General features: G+C 43.2%; 1 protein-coding gene and 1 long non-coding RNA gene across 5 annotated transcripts; one reads left to right on the top strand and one right to left on the bottom strand.

Annotated features, from left to right (window-relative positions):
• The first annotated feature begins 354 nt into the window (after positions 1-354).
• SPG21 (SPG21 abhydrolase domain containing, maspardin) lies at positions 355-21,108 on the top strand. 4 transcript variants are annotated; one of them, XM_079953569.1, is made up of 9 exons: positions 355-669; positions 6,107-6,199; positions 13,482-13,643; positions 15,174-15,254; positions 16,464-16,609; positions 17,023-17,131; positions 17,436-17,543; positions 18,327-18,467; positions 19,403-21,108. In XM_079953569.1, the coding sequence occupies exons 1-9, from the start codon at positions 652-654 to the stop codon at positions 19,535-19,537; spliced, it is 993 nt and encodes a 330-aa protein (XP_079809695.1). In that variant the 5' UTR covers positions 355-651; the 3' UTR covers positions 19,538-21,108. The 4 variants fall into 4 exon arrangements, with proteins under 4 accessions (XP_079809695.1, XP_079809697.1, XP_079809696.1 ...); XM_079953571.1 differs by having other exon boundaries at positions 357-606; XM_079953570.1 differs by having other exon boundaries at positions 597-712.
• Positions 7,886-13,474, bottom strand: LOC307203079. The gene is made up of 2 exons (XR_013833127.1): positions 8,558-13,474; positions 7,886-8,024 (listed from the first exon to the last, which is right to left on the bottom strand). It is a non-coding gene; the product is annotated as an uncharacterized lncRNA (long non-coding RNA).
• Positions 21,109-21,805: the final 697 nt, after the last annotated feature.

Below are 21,805 nucleotides of genomic sequence, written 5' to 3'. Positions count from 1 at the left end.
AGAATCGTGTGCGAACACCCTGGAGAAAAGTCAGGATATAAACGCAATAAAACAAATAAATAACATGTAGTCGACATTTTAAATTGTTGGGGGAGGGGGAGGTGAGACAATACCCTGTGGGCCTGTTGCTGGACTCCAGTTCCCATCATCTCTACCTATTGGCCTTAGTGGCTGGGGCTCATGGGAGTTGTAGTTCCTCCAACCACAACGCCAGACGTTTGCTCCCTCCCCGGCCCCGTGTGCGCTTGCGCGTAAAGTGCTTTCCCCCGTCCCACTCATTTCTTCAAATCACGTGACAGGAGCCCTTCCGCCTCGGTAGCTATGGAGCCTGTCGAGCTCAGGCTCCTTCCATCGGGTCCTTGCCCCTTTTAGGGGGGGTGTGACGTCGAGTGATTGGCGTGCGCCGTTGGCCCGCGCCCCGCCCGCTTGGGAGGCGGGGGCGGGAGAGCAGCGGGCTTGGCTGCTTGAGGGCGCCGCGGGACGAGGAAGAGGCGACGGCGGCGGTGGAGGGGGCTGGGAAGATACCACTGACGTGAGAAGAGGAGGGGGGGAATACGATATTGGGCTATCCCTCAACACCCCCCGCTCCGCCCTGTGGAAGATCCGGTAAGAAATGGAGGGGATCAAAGGCTCGGGACCTCAGTGAGGTCGATGGGGTACAGTGAGGAGGTGCGTGTATTGCTGTTGTTACCTCCTCCTGTAGATGAGGGAAGTAAGTTTTCAAGGGGTAGTTATGGCGAATAAGGTGCTGTTAATTAACTAACTGCTGTTAATTTGAGAGTGCGCGTGGTTGAAGCGGTTAAGAGCGCGCAGGAACCGCGACGGGTTCAGGAATCCCTCACCGAGCCACGAAACTCGCCTTCTCAGTCTGGACTACCTCGCAGGGTTGTTGTGAGCGTGCAGGCGAAGGGAGGTGGGAGAGGGAGGTTCTCTGGAGGGAAGGGGGTGTGCGCATTTACCTAAACAGTGAGTCTAAATTATTCTGTGGTGGGTAGCTTGTTGTAGATAGCTGATGTGGAAATGATAATATTTACAGTGGTACCTCAGGTTACAGACGCTTCAGGTTACAGACTCCGCTAACCCAGAAATAGTACCTTGGGTTAAGAACTTTCCTTCAGGATGAGAACAGAAATTGTGCTCCGGCGGTGCGGCAGCAGCAGGAGGCCCCATTAGCTAAAGTGGTGTCTCAGGTTAAGAACTGTTTCAGGTTAAGAATGGACCTCTGGAACGAATTAAGTACTTAACCCAAGGTACCACTGTATATTTTTCAGGAAGAGGAGGTTGGGAAAAGGGCTAAGCTGTGGAGGGGGGAGGTCCTGCACAAAAAGGCGGCAGTGGGAAATGGGGGGATGCATTTAACTTTGCAATGTGCCTTGTAATGCCTTGTAAACATGGTTGCTTTATACTCACAAAGTTTGATTTTTTTTTAACAAGCACTTTGTTGTTGGTGTGTAGATGTAATTTATTGTGCTTTCTTTAATCAGGTGACAGCTCTTAACCCTTAACACACATTTGGAGTGCCTGTGCACTCTTTATACCAGCAAGTATCCATAGTGTTTAACAGAATAATGTAAGGAAAAACACAGGCCTCTGCCCCGAGCAGCATACCTTCTATGACTTTGAAAGGGAGGGCAGTGGAAAGAGAGAAGGGGAGGAAAAGTGAAGAATATTGAGGAGACCTGTTACTGCTGCTCTGGCTTACTTCCAGCAAGGGTTGAGGACTGTGTGTGCAATCCAAACCACACCTGCTCTGATGTAAATACATTTGAATTCAGTGGGGCCTACTCTCAGACAAGCGGGGTTAACACTGCAACCCAATGGATTAAGCCAAAGACTTGGTGGGGAAGCTATAATTGTATGTTTATGCAGAAAAGTAGGAGGTAAATATGTTTTATCTTATACATTTATGGAAAGCAAAATCATATAACCAAGAAAACAAAAACTGGTTTTCAGTGGGAGAGTGAAAGCGCCATTGAACTCTGCAAGACTTGATCCTGTGTTGCATAAATTTCTGCTTTAAAGTTCACCCAAACATTAGTTGCACACCAAGCTCCCTGCACACACACAACAGTGCTACGTGTATATATAGTAAAGCACACGCGTCGTGGCAGGTTTCTGGAAGAGACCTTCCCTTTTATGTGTGAGAGAATGCCTCTTCAAAGATTGTGCTGTTTTTTTGAAGTTTGATATATTTTTAAGTGCTCTTACTCGAAATAAACTTAAAAGTTGAAATCTGCTGCCTGGACAATCTAGGGGTGTCTTTGTTATTGTTTTTTAGTTGTTTTTCCACAAAAGCTAGCTACTTAGAGCAACTTACAGAAACAAACATCAAAAACAACCTTTTTAGAGCAAACCTGAGCCAGGCAGCAGCAGGTAAAGTAGCTACTGCATCGGAAGCCCTGCTGGCTTGTGCTGGCCAAGGTGGGAGAAAAGTGTTCCTCCCTCTCCCCCCCAGGTCAAAGTTTGGCCTAAAAGTATTGGTCCCCTCAGAGGATCTGTGGGGCTTTGCATTCAAATCTGCCAACACCCCATTTCAGGTCTTTCTGTATGTAGGCTGCTGCCGATGGTACTTTCCTGCGTGCAGCAGGGGCTGCAGCAGCAGTACAGCCACTCCCACTCCACCAGCTGTGGTTGACAGAGGATCACCTTCGCTATGTCCTACCCCTTTGGCATCAATGATCAAGAGTGTTAGGACTGTGGTGTAAGGCTGCAAACCTAAATGCACCAGAGACAGTTCCACCGAACTCAGTGGGATTTACTTCTGAGTATATATGCGTAGGATTGTACTGTGATCAAATGAATATTTGAAGCCCAGTAAGAATGAAAAGATGGAGCTTCAGCTCACAGAGCCCAGTGATGGGAGTTCAGGGCCCAAGATGAAGTGAGCCAGGTGTAATACTAAGGACTTTTACAAAACAAACTCTGGGCTTCCAAATGAAATGGATTGGTTTATTACATTTATGCTGTGCTTTTCAAAATTGGTGCTTGATGGAAATCATCTCATAACTTCAGTGTTATACAATATATATATATACCCAATACATACACAACATATTCTAGGGCCTTTCTTGGGATGAATTGGAAGGAAATATTACCACCTCTGTGTTGGGGGCAGGATGCCTCTGAATGCCAGCTCCTGAAACTCGCAAGTGGGGAGAGTGCTGTAGCAATGGTGGTGAAATTTGGGTTCTTTATTCCTGGATTCCAACGTAGCTGATGAGTTTGTTCAGGGCGATGTGATGATGCTGGAGAAGGCTATGATGGGTGGGAAACTTTTCTCAGGTCCTGCATTCCCTTCTGGGTAACTTTTGGGGTGGGGGGAAGCATGCAGGTTGTGGGGCAGAACAAAAGATAAAAAGTAGGTACAGCAATACATGTAAATTTTATATTTGCACTTTCTAAACATACACCCCTACCCCCATTCATCTTCTGTCTTGGCAAGCAAGGGGCATTACCTTTGTTAATAGATACCTTCCAGCCAGGCAGAAACACCTGGAGTGTGAAGCAGGGTCAATGAGGGGTATGACATGGGGAGACTTCCAAGAACCAAATGGAGAGGTCTGGAGGGCTACATTTGGCCATGGAGCCTGGATTATGGGGGTGGAAGTGGGAGCTTATTGCCATGTACCCACGGAGTTGCCTAGGTGCACCCAATGCTGTAAATCTCTGTGTTAGTCTGTTCCATGCATCCCCCAGCAACAAATCAATATTTTGGTGCTATATCTGTTCAAAGCCATGTACAAAGTCCTGTGTCTTTGCACACTATACAGCATGCGAATGTTCTGAAGCATCTAAAATCTAATATCGAAAATCTTTCTGGTTTCTACCTTTGACTCGAGAGTATGGAATGCACGAGTAAACGAATAAAAATCCTTTGGGTCTATCCTATGATCTGGATTACAAGTCTTTTCAGAGGGTTGCAGTACTTGGAGCTTAACTAGTTGTTGATGGAAGTTGGAAATAATCCCTTTAAAACTTGGGTCCGAAACCATTCTTGAGTTGTAAGGATGAAGGGCTGTACAGTATAAGTTATAACCAGGAAGAATAGCTGACTGTGCTTCACTCCATACTTAAGTGATCAACAGAAGATTTATGGCTAAAACAGAGGAATAAAACAACAGCACAGCCTTTTAATTGTACTGCATGCATGAAATGTTTTTCCACATAAGTATTTTCCAGTTTAGGTTTGGTACATCTGGCTTTTATAGAAAGTGATGTTTTGAATTTTACTGCTGGTTTTAATTGAGATGTTATCTAACTTCCTAAATGGTAAGGAGCAGGTGGTTTTGAGGGCTTGGTTTTTTAAATTGTCTGACATAACATTGTCTGCACCTGTAGAAGTCTCAGGCCCAGGGTAGCACTGAGTGTTGGTGAATTAGCTAGTTCCTCCACTTTTAATTCTTCTCTACCAATATGCCTTGAACTATATGCTACGTTGTGTTCCAAGACGTCATCAGTAGTATTAAATCATAGGTGACAAAAAGAGAAACTGTGGGATGGTTGTAGCTACAAAGTAAGGCAGTGTTCACAGCATACATTTAAAGCACATGATTTCCCCCAAAGAATAATGGGAACGTTAATTTACCCTCCCACAGAGCTACGATTCCCAACACCCTTTACAAACTACAGTTCCCAAGGTTCTTTCGGGGAAGCAGTGTGCTTTAAATGTATGGTGTGTATGCTGCCTAACTCCTAACCACTGTGCAGATTCATTTTTATTGTGCCCTTAGATTGGGTAACCAGATGCTTCCTCTTAGGCGTTTTCTTGGGCCCCAGGTTTTTCCCAGGGCATATTACATGGCTATAATACAAATATGTTCAAGGTCAGTCGTATTTGTGCCTGGGAAACTTTGACCGACAAAGCTCTGCGTCCAAAGAGGCTGTGCAAGTCAGCACAGCCTGTGAACAGTATTTTGCAATATTTTGCTGAATTCACATTCTGGATTTGACGGTCAGATGTTTGCAGAATTTGGAGAGTTTGGAAAGGGGAGTGTGAGGGGGAAGTGACCTAGAGGTTGTGAGAGAGCACCATCTTCTGAAACCCTGGAGAGTTTTGCAATACTGCCTGTGCATTTTTAAGTACACTTTCATAATACAAAATGCTAGTTGTGTCCTGGGAGGAGTGCTTGAGTTTGATTCTTAGGAATGTGGAATTGTGCAAGGTGCACAACTCTATTTACAATGTATAGCCAAAATACTAGTTTCATGTTAAGGTTTCTGTTGTGCCATTTTGCTTGTTAACACTCTGCAAGGCTTTGACCCATAACCCTCACCAAAATGTGCTTCATTTCCCATACTGTTTGGCCTACATGGAGCTACAACAGTGGTTCATCTTCTGTTATGCACAGTTGGTCCTTCAGCAGCAGTTGTATTTTATTTTTAGGAAGAGGCAGTTGGTCTCTCAGCTCCCTTGTGCCATTTAACTAGAAAACATGTACCGTATTTTTCGTCCCATAGGACGCACCTACTTTTTTTGGGGGGGAAATAAAGGGAAAAAAAATTTCCTTTATTTCCCCCCCCAAAAAAACCAGGTCGGGGAACAGCAGTAAGGTCGGCGCTCCGCCTCCCCGCTGTCCCCCGAGCTTGTGGGGCTGGCCGATGTCTGCCTGGCGCGAGGGGCGCTCTGCTTCAGGGCGCACCGCGCGCCGGGCAGCAGGCTGCTATCCGCAGCGTGGGGAGCCCTGCGGGAACTCCCGCGGGCTCCCCAGGCTTGCTGATAGCTTCCTGAAGCCTGGAGAGCGAGAGGGGTCGGTGTGCACCGACCCCTCTCGCTCTCCAAGCTTCAGCGAAAGCCCTATTCGCCCCATAGGACGCACACAGATTTCCCCTTCATTTTTGGAGGGGAAAAAGTGTGTCCTATAGGGCGAAAAATACGGTATTAAATCGCTTCCAATTTGAACTTCCTTATCTTTTCCACCCTTTCCAGTTCCAGAATTTTTATTGGTGGTTTCCAGTTGCGCACAAGTAAATAAGTAAATCTGAAGGGAAGAATAATAAATTGATGGGACCTGAAAGCAGGTTTACCCTGAAGAAATTCCCTCAAGTATATAAGTGATCCTACATTTTATTTACTTTGTCTGAAACATTTCCCCTGTTGTGTTTTCAGGTTTTTCTTTACCTTGGGTTCGTTACCACCATGGGAGAGATTAAAATCTCTCCTGACTATAACTGGTTCAGAAGTACAGTTCCTCTAAAAAAGGTAGGTCCAGTTTTTAATTCTTGCTGCCCTGGGCCTGTTCTCATTTGGGAGGAAGGATGGAATATTTGATTGATTGATTTTGCCTCTGATCCCAAGGACATGTCTGTGAGGGATCTTCTGGTGCTGTTTACTTGATCCTTAATTGCAAACTCAGGGGCATAATGAGCAGGACCCTAGAACTTGAAATGTATATCAGCTCCATAGACACCTATGTTCTGTATGTCCATATTACATGTGTGGAATTTTCTGCAATGTTTGCATATAATTTGTAGTATGTGGGCAAGCCCATAAATCCTGACCTTGCTGGGTTGACTTGCCATACAGAAAATTATTGTTGCCTTCTGGGGATTAAGAGCAGCAATTCCAGGATCGAAGCATCAACAAAATTGCATTTTTCCTTATTCCGGAAGAATCATACCATACAGAGGTAAAGAGGTCTAGGAAGTATATATATATAGCCCCCCCCCCCACCTTTAGAAACCAAAGATGGTGGAGAAATTTGGTTTGGTTTGTATTTTTTACTGTGAATCTATCCAGTTTGCACTTCCTTTGAAATCCACATTTTACCATACAAGTTCTCCGATCAAAAAAAATGTACAGTTGCATAGACTAGACTAGAGGGAAGTGTGTAAAAATACAGATATTAACCAAAAAAAATGCATACAATGCATATTGTTTGTAGCAATAGGTCTGTTGTGTATAACTTCATATAAAAAAGTGTTTGCCAAGAACAAATGTACATTAAATTGCTGAAAAAAATGACTGAGGATTAAAAAAATATATAAGATGGCAAACTGAAGCGGAAATGTGGCAAGCTGAATTTAAGGTTAAAAAATAAGAAACAGAGAGGTACCAAAATTTACAGATTGGTTCAGCCCTACTAGAAACTTACGTTCCTTCCTTCTTGCAACCCAAACCAAGCTGTCTAAACTCTTTCCCTCCCACTTCATGTGGCTCTCGGGAGATCATGGTCCCATAGCGTGCCTGCAAAGGCCTTATAGTGGTGCTGCAGAACTAACAGTTGTACAGGCTTCCACACCACAAACCAGAAGCAAGTTAGAATCATAAAATCTTAGAGCTGGAAGGGACCCAAGGGTCATCTAGTCCAACCCCCTGCAGTGCAGGAATCTCTGCTAAAGCATCCATGACAGATGGCCATCCAATCTCTGCTTAAAAACCTCCAAGGAAGGAGAGTTCACAACCTCTCATGGGAGTCTGTTCCACTGCTGAACAGCTCTTACTGTCTGAAAATTTTTCCAAACGCTTAGTTGTAATCTTCTTTCTTGCAACTTCAAGCCATTGATTCGAGTACTACCCTTTAGAGCAGGAGAAAATAAGCATGCTTGCTCCCTCCTCCATGTGACAGTCCTTCAGATATTTGAAGATGGCTATCATATCTCTTCTTAGTCTCCTCTTTTCCAGGCTAAACATACCCAGTTCCTTCAAGCGCTCCTCATAAGACTTAGTTTCCAGACCCTTGATCATCTTGGTTGCCCTCCTATACACATTCCAGCTTGTCAACATCCTTCTTAAATTGTGGTGCCCAGAAATGGACACAGTATTCCAAACGTGGTCTGTCCAAGGCAGAATAGTGGTATTATTACTTCCCTTGATCTGGACACAATACTTCTATTGATGTAGCCTAGAATAGCATTACCTCTTTTTTCTTTTTTTTCTTTTTTGCTGCTGCTGCATCACACTGTTGACTCACGTTAAGCTTTTGGCCCACCAAGACCCAAAGATCCTTTTCACATGCATTGCTCGTAAGACAGGTGTCCCCCATTCTATATTTGTTCATCTAATTCTTCCTGCATAAGTGCGGAATCTTACATTTGTCCCTATTGAAATTCATTTTGTTAAGCTTGCACCCAGTTCTCAATCTGTTAAGGTCATTTTGAATTCTGATTCTGTCTTCTGCAACATTAGCTACCCATCCCAGTTTGGTGTCATCTGCAAATTTGATGAGCATCCCCTCAATTCCTTCATCCAAGTCATTTATAAAGATGTTGAACATCAAAGGGCCCAGTACAGAACCCTGTGGCACCCCACTTGTCACTTTTTTCCAGGATGACTAGGAACCATTAATGAGTACTCTGTGTTTGATCAGTCAACCAGCTACAAATCCAACAGCTGTTACCTTGTTCAACCCACATATTACCAGCTTCCTTGCGAGAATATCATGGGGGACTTTGTCAAAAGCCTTACTGAAACCAAGATACACTACATCCGCAGCATTTCCCTGATCCACCAAATTTGTTATTCCACCTAAGAAAGAAATCAGATTGGTCTGGCATGACTTATTTTTGAGAAACCCATGCTAGGTCTTAGTAATCACAGCATCCTTTTCTAAATGCTCACAGACCGACTGTTGAATTACCTGTTATGGACCTTCTCTGGTATCAATGTCAAGCTCACCGGTCAGTAGTTACCTGGGTCTTCCTTTCCCCCCTTTTTGAAGATGGGGACAATATTTCCCCACCTTCAGTCTGTAGGGTCCTCATCTACTCTCCAAGAATTCTCAAAGGTAATAGACAAAGGCTCTGAAATTACATCCGCAACTCCTTTAGTACCCTTGGGTGCAGTTCATCAGGCCCTGGAGATTTGAATTCATTTAAAGTAGCTAGGTGTTCCCTTACTACCTCTTTTCCTATCTTGGGTTGCAGCTCCCTCCTTACATCATTTATTCTGTTATCACCAGGTTGGGCATCACTTTCCTTTTGGGTGAAGACAGAGGCAAAGTAGGTGTTGAGTAGTTCCACCTTTCTCTGTTGCCCAATAGCATTTCTCCATCTTTCCATGCAGAGGACCTACCACTTGCTTGTTCTTCCTCTTACTTCGGACATAGCCGAAAAAACCTTTTAATATTATTTTTAACCTCTCTTGCAAGCCTCTCTTGCAAGCTCATTCTGTTGGACCACAACCCAACGGTTGTAAATGGTGCATATTGAAGACCTACGGGAATTTTCTATGAAGCAATAGCCGTTGGTGTCTGAGGCCAATGTCTCCCTTGAGTAATGCTGTCTTTCTACAAAGCATAGCAGCCACAGAGAGGGAAGGTAGTGTGTTGAGATGTGTGTGAGCATGCCTTCGCTGTGGAGAACTCTGCCCTGTGCCCACAGGAGGAGAGAGAATAAAAACATCACAGCTGCTTCTGCTCATCACCTCAAACTGGAATTAATTTGAATGCCCTGCCCTCCCTGGCTGCAGAAAATAAAACTACAACAAGATGGAGTATTTGTTCTGTTACGAAATACCTGGCATCTTCCTTAACGTGCTTCTCATCAACCTGAATCGCAGCTGTGCAAATAATTATTGCTTAGCTGAATAATCACAGTAAGACTCCTTGAAAGCATGGAACCAACATTATTGTGATACTTAGAATCATAGAATTGTAGAGTTGGAAGGGACCTCAAGGGTCATCTAGTCCAACCCCCTGCAATGCAGGCAGGAATCTTTTGCCCAGCATGGGTTCAAATCCACGACCTTGAGATTAAGAGACTCATGCTTTACCAACTGTGCTATTCCAGAGAGAGGTTTGTTTTTCAAATCGGGGTGATGTGCTCATTGTGGTGAATTGTAGGAATCTGTGTCATATTACTCACTGGCATCAATGAGCAAATCTTTCACTTTCACTTTTTCTCAGTTTCTCATTTTTCCATTCTTAAGTTCTCCACGTTTCTGTATCAGCTGGTGATTTTTTTAAAAAGTGTGATTTCCTGTTAACATACACTTTTTTGCAAAGCCACTTTCCTTCATATTATGCACTTTTTGTATGCTATTTTCGCTAATGCGAGTGGTGCTGTGGTCTAAACCACTGAGCCTCTTGGGCTTGCCAATCAGAAGGTTGGTGGTTCGAATCCGCACAATGGGGTGAGCTCCCGTTCTTCTGTCCCAGTTCCTGCCTCCCTAGCAGTTTGAAAGCATGCCAGTGCAAGTAGATAAATAGGTACCACTGTGGTGGGAAGGGAAATGGTGTTTCTGTGCGCGCTGGTTTCTGTCACAGTGTTCTGTTGCACCAGAAGCAGTTTAGTCATGCTGGTCACATGACCCAGAAAGCTGTCTGTGGACAAACGGCAGCTCCCTTGGCCTGAAAGTGAGATGAGCGTCGCAACCCCATAGTCACCTTTGGACTTAGCCGTCCAGGGGTCCTTTACTTTTACCTTTTCACCTATGAATTTATATGCATATTTTACCCTAGATATACATTTTTGCAAACGTTACTTGGCTGGAGAACTGCATCGCAGAATTTGGAGAAATGGGGATTTCAGAGGATGATGGTTCCGTTTTGCTTTGCATCCTATTTTGAAAAGTATAGATTAGGTAGGCAGCAGTGGCCCTCTAGGACATCAGTCAGGGGTCTTTCCACACCCTACCTGAAGATGCCAAAGATTGAACATGAGAGCCTTTACATCAAAAAACATGCTCAGCCACTGGGTTACAGCATGTCCAGAAAAGTTAGCATCATGTGATGTGGTGAACTCTATCATCTCAGCAGTGAGCATGCATTCAGATAATCGTTTGGCTGTCTGGAATGTACAGGCTGAAATCTCATGGGTGGTTTGTGGTTAGAAAAGATAGTATGAATCAGGGCTAATATTGTATGCTGAGTAGACCTGCATTCAGGCACTTCTGTTCAGTGGGGTGCACCTCTACAGGAAATTCTCTCTAAAACAAAAAAAAAAAAAAGAAAAAGAAAAAGTGAAAAGGAGACTGGACAGGAACTTTGTTGGTATTGGATTTTTGGCATGCAGCCCTGTCTAGGATTATCTCTGAGTCTTTTTTGTTTTAGGTGAACAGTGCAAGATTTTCTAGCAACATGTGATCTTTCACATGCTTCCTCAAGTACAGCTTTTACTGCAGACCAGAGACATCTAGCCAACCAGCTCTTAAGGTTTTGCCAGCTGCTTTCCTTTCAGATGTTAATAGAGGCGTTGTGTGGTGGTGGTGGAGGAGGAACAGCTGAATTTGTGCTATTGTTTCCAGCTAGAGAAGTTCAACTAACTTGACAGTGATTGAATAAACTGGACATTTTTATACACAGAAGATTTTGGTGTAATCTGCAATCAGATAAATTAATGTGGGTTTTGTAATTGACTTAAACATAGGGTGAGGGTTTCCCTTATTCATGTTATGGAATACTGTATTGAGAGTAAACACATAGGGCAGGGGTAGGCACCCTAAGGCCCAGGGGCCAGATGCAGCCCAATCACCACCTCAATCCGGCCCGCGGACGGTCCGGGAATCAGCGTGTTTTTACATGAGTAGAATGTGTCCTTATGTTTATAATGCATCTCTGGAGTATTTGTGGGGCATAGGAATTTGTTCATTATTTTTTCCCCCAAAAAAATAGTCCGGCCCACCACATGGTCTGAGAGACGGTGGACCGGACCACAGCTGAGAAAGGTTTCTGACCCCTGACATAGGGCAAGAGCCAATGAAATGCCGTCTGGACACAACAAGGTTTGCCTTCCATTCCCCTTTATCTGCTTTGGAGGATCACTGAACCCTCCAGAACAGATCTTTGGAGCATGGAGGGGACTGCAAGGAACACCACAATTGGATTTCACCCATATTTTTTTAGCCTCTTGGAAGTGAAGGGATTATTATAAAAACCTGGAGCTTATTGCACTAAACATTCCTGGATAAAGTGGACACAGAATGTACTTCAGTAAATCTGAACAAGTAAAGTTAAAGCACTTCTAATATCATGGTTAGTTTATAACTGTGACCCATCTTCAGAGCAATGTTCATATTAAAGCCAAAGCAAATCTTTTAAAAAATTACTTTGGGCTACACACTCAGGGGCAAGTTCTATTGAACTTAATGGGATTTACTTCTAAGTAGACATGCAATGAATTGTGCCCATCTTTTAATTTGGGATGGCTCTCCAATGGCTCCCATCATCTTTCACCATTGGCCAGGCTAACTGGGGTTGATGGGAGGTGGAATTCAACATCTGGAAGGCCACAGAACAGCCATTCCCGTTTTAATGAATGTAAGTCCAGGTTGATCAAAGTGGTGCCCTATAGATATTTTTGGTCTTCAAATCCCATCAGTCATAGTCAACATGGCCAGTGGCCAGGGATTAAGGAAAATGTAGTTTGATAACATCTGGAGGGCACCACATTGGCAACCCATGGTGTAGGTGTTTTACATGCATCCATTAACCAATTATTTTCTTATCTGAGTGACTCCTTAATACTCAGAGTGGTTTTGGATCTGAAATGGCTGCTGAGAGAGTCTTGTTTCCTTGCTCAATCAACTTGCAGTGTCTAAAAAAGGAAGTCAGCTGCATGTTTCTTTCCTCTGAAGCTTGAAGAGCAAAACCACTCTCTTTCCATCCCCCAATATTTTTTCAGTCTCATGATTTGGTGATGATGCGTTGAGAGAGCGGAGAAAGTCTGACTTCTGAATATTTTAGATTTGCTTACGTCTTTTCTAACTTGGATCTGTTCCAAAGCAGAAGGTCCTGATGCTCACATGATTGAGTTCCATGCCTGCTCTTCTGCGTTGGCGTATGACATTAACTTTGCTTTGGCCTGTGACCATTTTGGGGTGGGGGAGGGCAGATTTGGATCCACAACAGTATTGTCTGGAGGAGTCTAAACAGTCAGAGAAGGGAGGGAAATCATTTTTTTATAAAGCTCTTTTTGAAGCCCAGTTTGGAGTGGGCATGGCAAAACCATTAATTATTTCATCTCTTTGCATTACAGGATCTTGCAAAGGATTGTGCATGTTACATATGGATAATACCTTGCAGTGGCAGGTTGTGTGGCTTACACAGAATCAAAGCAAAGCAGCCAAATGGCTGGTTTTATGGAGCTGGTTGAAAAGCAACTGATTATATTTCACAGTTACACTTCTTCTGCCTCCAGATGTGTTTCCGTAGGCTGTGTAAACATAAGACGCAACAAGCTAAGACTACTTTGCAAGCAGCCCGTTTTTAAATGTAAAGCAGAGAAGAGATTCCTGGAATCAGAGTAGCAGAAAATTTTAGACTCTGGAGTTAATTGTCTTATTCCGTCTGTCTGTCTGTCTCTCTCCCCCCCCCCCCCGCTTTTAGATGCTACTCTGCATTAATTTTGCTTTAGATTGTGTTAAGCCAGACCTACTGTATTCGGGGAGCTCATTCTGCTCATTTGGTGCCATGGTTATCTACCCCCCCAAATCCTGCCCCAATGACACCACCACCCAGAATTCAATGATGGCTGTGCTGAAGGAATACTAACTACTATGTGCATTAGAAGAAGCCACTTTTACCTTCTCTGCATTTATTTTACAGATTATAGTAGATGACGATGACAGTAAAGTTTGGTCGCTCTATGATGCAGGACCCCGCAATATTCGGTGCCCCCTTATATTTCTCCCACCTGTCAGTGGAACGGCTGATGTTTTCTTCCAGCAGATTTTAGCCTTGTCTGGATGGGGTTACAGAGTCATTGCTGTAAGTATCTTCGGCACAGCCCTGAAATTCTCAGCATTTGAGCAAATGTTAAATCTGTCTTTTTATGTATGTTCTCAAAGCAGTATGAAATGTACTAGATTTCAGCTACAGCCGTCCAAGCCTGTCCTTTGGAATTCTGGTCATGCAGCTTTTTCATGTGCCTACATTACTTGAGTGCATATTTTGTCCCTAAAGCCTGCTCTGAAATTTGGTCCTAAGGGTTTTCAGATCGCATTTAACCTTGGTGGTTTTATTTAATGAGAGAACATTCCTCCAAGGCAGGATATCTCTGGGTCAACACCATATAATCCCTTTTGGTAATTCAGATTAGAATTCCAGCCTTATAATACAGAGAGCGTCTTAAGAGCTGAGGCTTAAAACTTAGGATATACATCTCTTGGACGGTGCATATCTTTCCCCTGTAGTGATAGAAGATTGATCAGGGGCTCCCTCCCACTTCTCTCCCATGTGCTAATTTTATGCATGTCAGCAAAGCTCTTGGAACTCCCATCCACTGGAGAATAGTGAATCTCAGGTGACATTTGGAGAGTCTAGGTTGGTTTAGCTTCTGGATTCCAGGGCTTCTTACACTCGTTGGACTGTTATAAAAAGCTTCAAGCCCTAATGATGATCATAAAACAGAATAAACTTCCTCAACCTAGTGTCCTCTAAATAGACAGTGGCTTCCAACAGCCCCAGCTATACTGGCTGAGGCTGATGGGAATTGTAGTCCAAAGCATCTGGAAGGCACCAGCTTGAGAACATGAGTAGACTATGGCTGACTTTTTCTGTAACTACATCTAATGAAATTGTTTTGAAACATAGATGGGGGTGCAAACTTGTGCATTTCCCCCCTATTAGTGCTGCCTTTTAGAGGCCAGTGGGCAAAACTTTAAGAGGCTAGGGGCTAGTGCAGTGGTTCCCAACGTTTTTTTGGCCATGCCCCACCTAAGCATCTCTAAAATCCTGGTGCCCCCCCCCATGACATATAATTCTTATTATTCAAAAAGTGAACCCCTATTCATGTGGAGGAAGACTAAAAGGCCATTAACTTAATAACTCATTCTTGAATTGCCCCCCTTAAAAATCAAATTGCCCCTTTGGGAACCATGGGGCTAGTGGGTAAAACTAAAAATGAAAAATTAATCATTGAATATTGAAAATCCAGACTTGGATGGCAGAGAATAATGTGGAGAATAATGGGTTTTCAGTCGAGCTTGCTTTATCACAAGGGTATGGAACTTATGGCCCTCCAGATATTATTGGACAGCAACTGCCATAATGCTTTACTGTTGACTGCTCTAGTTGAGACTGATGGGAACCCAACAACATCTGAAGGGCTGCAGGTTGCTTCATAGCATGCTTTGACCTCGTACAAGGTGGGCTTCTCCCCATATACCATGCAGGTGTCTGTCTAAGTTGCTAGCTGGTTCTTAAATTATGCTTACTGGTGAAGAGGGTTAAAATGCATGTTTTTACATCTTTGTCTTTGTTCATGTCACCACTGTTAACCTACCTTTCTTATCTTAGCTGCAGTATCCAGTTTACTGGGAAATTTTTGAGTTCTGCGATGGATTCAGAAAACTTTTAGACCATCTACAGCTGGATAAAGTTAGTGCCCTGAGATTGACAAATAGCCTGTGCTTACAATAGAAATGTTAGGTAAAAAGCCTAGAGTTTATTCAGAATAACCTTAATTGCTCCAACAAAGGAGAGCCCTCTCCTGTTATTTTCCAACCCCATTGATTGATTTTTTGGTTGCTCCTTTTTTCAGGGCCTTTTCTAAGTAGACAGCATATTCTGGGTAGGACTTGGCTGTTCTTAAATTGTAATAAATCTTCCAAAATATATTTTCTCTAAAATGGTTTATAGTAACTGTTGAATGGAAGCTTGCATAAGCTGTGTGTGAAAGAGTATAAGTTATTTTTGAATTTATATACCCCCTGCTCACCTTTTGTCGAAAAGGCCCCAGGGTGATTTATAGAAAAATAGAAATATGTTTCTGTCTGGTAGACCTTACTTTATTTCTGCAAGGACCATTGTCTATGAATATAATTGATAAACTTTGGGAAATCCCAAATGGGGAGGATAATCTTATTTGGAACGACTTTCTCTACAAAATACCATGAGAGCGATTATAGCCTGGGAAACCGCAGGCCCAGGAGCTGGTTGCGATGCCCCCAAATCTCTCTAGCCAGCCCTTGGCACTCTCTCCAAGCCACACACTTCACTGGTCTTGCTTCACCCCTTGAGTGTTTTACTTGGCAAGAATATTTCACTGAACTGTAGTAGTGCCTCTTGCTTGCCTAGATGGAGAATGGAGAGGGTTGTGTGAGTGTAAAGAAACCAGGCTACTATACTGTCCTGGTTGCCCAGAAGGGAATGCAACTCTTGGGATGAAAAAGGTTCCTCACCCCTGTGGTTTGGCGTAGTGCAAGGGCAGCCAGCCTGGTGGTGCCCTCCAGATGTTGTTGGGACTCCAACTCTTACCAACTCCAGCCAGCATGGCCTGTGGTTGATAGGAGTTGTAGTCCAACAACATCTGGAGAGCACCACATTGGCTACTCCTGGCGTAGTCCTTAAGAGCAAAGTATGAACGAGAAACCACCTGGTTTAAAATGCATCTCTGTCATTGACTCTCACCAGGTAGTTTTCGGCAAGCAAGTCTCTCTCCACTTTCCACCAATGAAACAGTCATAATACTGGCCTAGCTTTCAAGTGCTTTTCAATGCAAAATGTCATACAAAATGCCTTAATAAAACCAGTTAGCCAAAGGATGTTGCTGTTATTTATTGCAATATCTTTTACATTTAAAATTAGGTTCACGTCTTTGGTGCTTCCTTGGGGGGCTTCCTTGCTCAGAAATTTGCTGAATACACTCACAAGTCTCCCAGAGTCCAGTCTCTGATTCTGTGCAACGCTTTCAGTGACACCTCCATTTTCAACCAGACATGGACGGCAAACAGGTGAGAGATGTATGTAGGCAAAACATATAGGTTTATGGGTTGTGCTTTAGATGGGTGTAAGGGCCACTTCCTGCCTACTGTTTGTGAACTTTGGGTTAGGTAGAGTTATGGCAAATACAGCTTAGCCTTTGCAAAGCAGTTTTTAAAAAAATGGAAGAACTGCTCCACTTCTTAGAATTAGCTTTTGGAGCCCATAAATGTTATGATATATATATATATATATATAAAATCCCTTCTGTTGTTGTATTAATGCAAGCAGTCACAAGTACATGCTTTAATGCCGAGGGAGTTCAGTATGTTTTGTGTTTTAACGTTTGTACGGTTTATACAAAATGTTTCTCATTACAATCCAGTGCTCCTGGAGGAAGGAGAAAGCGACAAAAAATTTGACCTTTCTGCAATTCTCTTTTCAGCTTTTGGCTAATGCCTGCCTTCATGCTGAAGAAAATTGTCCTTGGGAATTTTGCATCTGGTCCTGTAGATACCGAAATGGCTGATGGCATTGATTTCATGGTTGATAGGGTGAGGATTCCCAGTGATGAGTTGTATGACTTTGCTTTAAGATTTGCATGCTGAAATCCCATCTAATATTGGTTATTTCCTTCATCCTTTCTTCCTTCAGTGCCATGTCTTTTACACATTAAACTTTAGGCATGGTTTGTCCTTTTTAAACGTATTCTTGCTTATGACTGTTCTGGGAGCCTCTTTGGCTGTGAAGAGTGGGGCAAATGTGCTTCAAACTCCCAGAGGTTGTGATAAGCTTGGTTATTTCTTTACTGAAACAAATTCACAACCTTCTTTTAAATTAATTTATTTTTCCTGAAAGCTGGAAAGCCTGGGTCAGAGTGAGCTCGCTTCAAGACTTACCCTCAACTGCCAAAATTCCTACGTGGAACCTCATAAAATCAGAGACATTCCTGTGACTATCATGGATGTAAGTTACCTCTTATTTAGGATGTGGGATTGGGAGAGGAACACTTACTGAGCATCATTCTAGGAAGATGCAAGGTCCAGTTTTGGAAATGGAGAGAACATCAGCAAGAGCATGCCTATTTTTAAAACATAGCTGTGTCCCTATAGGACTACTTTCTCCAGTTATCAGAGTTGGGATAATAGTACTACTTATAAATGACAGATGCTGTCATTTCATAATCTGTAGCAATTTATAGTGGGCTGTTTGCAGAGCTTTTCAGAGTAAACAAACATCTTGGAAGTGGATGTGCCTTCAACACAGCGATGGCTCAGCACAACTCCTTCTCTGGCATCAAACGTTGTAACACATTAAAAGTGAATACAGAAGGAGAGTTTAAATAAGGTGTAGGAAGTGTGGGGCTTGAGGTCAGTTGGCATCACCTATTTTTCTTTCACTAAAAGCTGTGTGCGGATTTGAAGTTGACCCTTTTCAGCTGCAGCTTTTTTATCTGGGACTCATGACCCTGAAATTAAGAGTCTCATGCTCTACTGGCTGAGCTATCAAGGAGCCTTTGACAGTCAACAGCAGATTGAGTTGCACAGCTGAACTTACAAAGCACAAGTGGCTAACCTGTGCCCCCACAAACGTTGCTGAACTCCAATGGCTAGAGGCAAGGGATGATGGGAGCTGTAGTTCACTGACAATGTAGAGGGCCACCCCTCTTCTAAACAGAAAAAAGTCTCTCTGTTAGAATGCATGGGATCTACAGGCAGTTCTTAGCATGGAATGCTTGTTTTTTTTTAGGTGTTTGACCAGAGTGCTCTTTCCACCGAAGCAAAAGAAGAGATGTATAAGCTGTACCCCAATGCTAGGAGAGCTCACCTCAAGACAGGGGGCAATTTCCCATATCTTTGCAGGAGTGCCGAAGTAAACCTCTATGTCCAAGTAAGTCTGTAGCTTTAAATTTCTCAGCTGTTGTTTGGAAACCACAGAGCTCTGTCTGCATTGGCAAAGGGGTTTATGCAAGCATTGTGGTGTTAACATTGCTGACGGATTATCAGAGGATGGGTAAAGCTGGGGGGGGGGCATTATTACAAATCCCCATGCAATGGAGGCAGACTTGTTGCATGAAGGAGAGAAAAGCAAGGAAGGTCAAGAGGTTTCTATTATTGGGCTGCAGGAATGCTGCTGTGGGTTTTAAGAAAATATCCCCACCCCACCCCCCCCGGCCACCGCCAAACACAGGGTAATAGAAGATTCGTGGCACTGCCAAATGTTCCTCTCCTGGAGTCATTTGGAGTTTGGGTGTTATATGGACATGCCTGGCATTGTTCAAATATGCTGCTCCATAGAGCTGACTCCATTCGGCTTGTGCTGCCTCTGGGAATGGTTCCTGCCTCTTCCTAGAAGACTGCAAACCCTTCAGATGGTGTGAAACTTGTGGAGCTTGCACCAGCAGTGGTTGTGGTTGTTGCTTTTTTTTTTGTAAAAAGTGGAACAAGCACTGTTACAGGCGCCATACAATATTTGTTCTTCATTTGTTAAGAACTAGATCTTTTAGTGTGACAGTGTCTTACACTTTGGAACTCCCTGCCTATTGACACCAGGCAAGCACCTTCACTGGGCTCTTTTCAGTGCCTACTGAAAACATTCCTGTTAAGACAAACCACCTCAGATATGTAGAATGCCATTCAGTTTATCACTGGTTCTACTTTTAAAATGTTTTAAAACTTTTTATTCTTTTTGTAAACTGCTGTGAGGTTGATGCATTTTATAGTCAAGTGGTGTATACATTCTATGAAACAAATAATCACAGAGTGCTGTGACTTACAGGAAAGGGTGAATTTGTACCACTTTGCCTATTTTTTCCTATTCTGTAGATCCACCTACTTCAATTCCACGGTACTAGATATGCCGCAATTGACCCTTCCATGGTCAGCGCAGAAGAACTTGAAGTCCAGAAAGCCAATCTCCAGGCCAGCAGTGAGCAAGAGCAACAGCAGCAGCAGTCATAGTCCTTGGGACTCGCAGAATCTCTTCATCCAGAGGGTCTTATCCTTTTCTTCTTCTTTTGGAAGTCTTCCCATCCAATTGCATCTTTTTCAGTTTGCCTTGATTCCTTAGTACTTAACCGGTTAGAACTGTGTCCTTTAAAATAGGTTGGACTGATTTCATTAAATGAAATGCAACTACGGACACTCGGTCACATCACTGTTTAAATGAGCTGAATTCAGATTATAATAAAAAGAGTTAAGGGTATCACTTTGGATGACTTGTTTTAGAAACAACAGTCTGGGATGAACTTTTGCTACCAAAGCCTTCACGATTGTGTTCTTAAAGAGGATAATCTTATATATCCATGCAGAGAGGGGGATGTATGTATCATGAGTGAAATATGTATGTCTGCAAGTTCACTTACAATTCATAGGATATTTAGTTTAAAAAACTCTGTTGAAGTGCCAATATTGCTATTATTATTTTTCTTTTTATATGGTTGCCAGTTAATGCTTTAATTTGAAATTATAACGCATTTGTTTTTTATTGTCTTACTTTCTAATTTTTTTTGAATAAAAAATCAGTTTGGGAAAAAAGGCTCCTCTGCCATCAATAGGAGTGTGCATGGTAACTGTGTTGCCTACACAGCTATAAACATATATTTGGTACTGTGTTTCAATTTTAAATATAAGACTATCAGGCTTAATTTAACTGAGTGTTCTGTGGGTGTTTTCAACTACAACTTCCATCAGTCTTAGCCATTATGTGCTGGAGCTGATGGGAGTCACATGGAGGGCACCAGCTTCACAAAGTCTGATCTGTACCATAAATACACTTCAAATAGCCCAAACGTCTCAATTTAGTGGTTACCCCAGGATCTGATGAGATACGATGATTCTGTTTAATTAAAAAAAGAGGGGGGGAATGGTTAAGAGAAAAAATAAGTTTATTTGAAAACCAAATGTTATGCTTGCACTTTTTTAAAAATACAAAACTTCATGACAAGTTTAAGAAAAGTATACTGTTGGTAAATACAAAGAGATGACCATCCTATCTGTGCTGACTGGAATGAACCCCGGGCCTTGGTTGGCCCTGCCTGTATAGAATCACTGTATAGAATCTGAAGCTGATAACTCCTCCTTTCAGTGAACTTGTAGCTGTTGATACGCTGAGGAGGAGAGTTTGGCTATCCAGCTTTCTTTCCATATGCATAGCTCAAAGGCAAAAGTTAGGGAACCTGTGGCCTTCCTGATTTTGTTGGACTTCAACTCCCATCAGTCAGCATGGCCCGATGGGTCAAGGATGATGGGAGTTGGAGTCGATCAACTTCGGGCGGGGGGGCCTACAAAGTTCCACCTCTGCTCTAAGGTGTACAAAAATAAGAGGTTAAGCATGGATTACCAAAGTATTGGCTTTGGTTCTTAGTATACAGTTCTAAATCAAGTCGACCCTAGTATATTTCACATGGATTGAGTCAAGCTACTCCTTCCGGGGGGGGGGGGGGGACATGGTGCAAAAAGCATGAGGTAGCTGCCCACTGTTTATTAGGCACTGAAGTCTCATGCTCCATCCAAGTTCATATGAAATCTGCTTCATGAAGAACATAAAATAAATGGCTGATTCGTCTTCTGCTGTAACACTCAAAGGGCATTCTTGTCCTTGAGAAGCATGCAGCTGGGGCATCTGTTTGCAGGGGCAGCATCTATCTGCACCATTGCTTTCAGACACACAAATACTCCATAACAGTTAAAGGAAAAGATGTGTTTTCTTCAGTAGAAGGACCCTTGCTAGAGCATCTGCCTTGCCTGCAGAAGGTCTCGGATTCAATTTCCAGGGTGGAGGAGAGGAGAGACCCCTGTTGAAACCCTGGATAGCTCAATAACTTTGCCACAAAAAAAGCTCTACAGCTTTTGCGTCTGGATTTTCACTTTTTGAAATAGGGCAGCCCTAGTGTCACACTTGGGCCTCTAGCCGGTTTTCACTTCTGGCCCTGCCTGCCACTGGCAAAAGGGTCCCTGGAGGTTGTCCAGGAGGGAATATAGTCCTCAGACTGGAAAAAGATCTGCTAACCTAGGCCACAATCCAACCCCAAGTAAGCATGCATCTAATTGTATCTCTTGGAGTCCATGGAACTAACAAACACTTAACTCTGGCCCAATGGTGTGCTTGGCTTTTTTGCACAGAGAGTGGTCTGAGGGTGGGTGGGGCTTCTTCATAAAATTCTTGTTTTTTTAAAAAAATTATGCCTGCATGGGAGAAATGTAAACAGCTTACACTGAGAAATAAAC

This window comes from Podarcis cretensis, assembly GCF_951804945.1.
Source record: "Podarcis cretensis genome assembly, chromosome: 14".
Taxonomy (NCBI): Eukaryota; Metazoa; Chordata; class Lepidosauria; order Squamata; family Lacertidae; genus Podarcis; species Podarcis cretensis.
The sequence above is the reverse complement of the archived record's forward strand: the minus strand, read 5'-3'. Positions and strand labels throughout refer to the sequence as shown.

Bases quoted from the DNA above. Each gene is read 5' to 3' on its own strand.
- SPG21 (XM_079953569.1), top strand. The intron at 6,200-13,481 runs GTAGGTCCAGTT...TTTATTTTACAG, and splicing joins GTACAGTTCCTCTAAAAAAG to ATTATAGTAGATGACGATGA. The intron at 17,544-18,326 runs GTAAGTTACCTC...GTTTTTTTTTAG, and splicing joins TTCCTGTGACTATCATGGAT to GTGTTTGACCAGAGTGCTCT.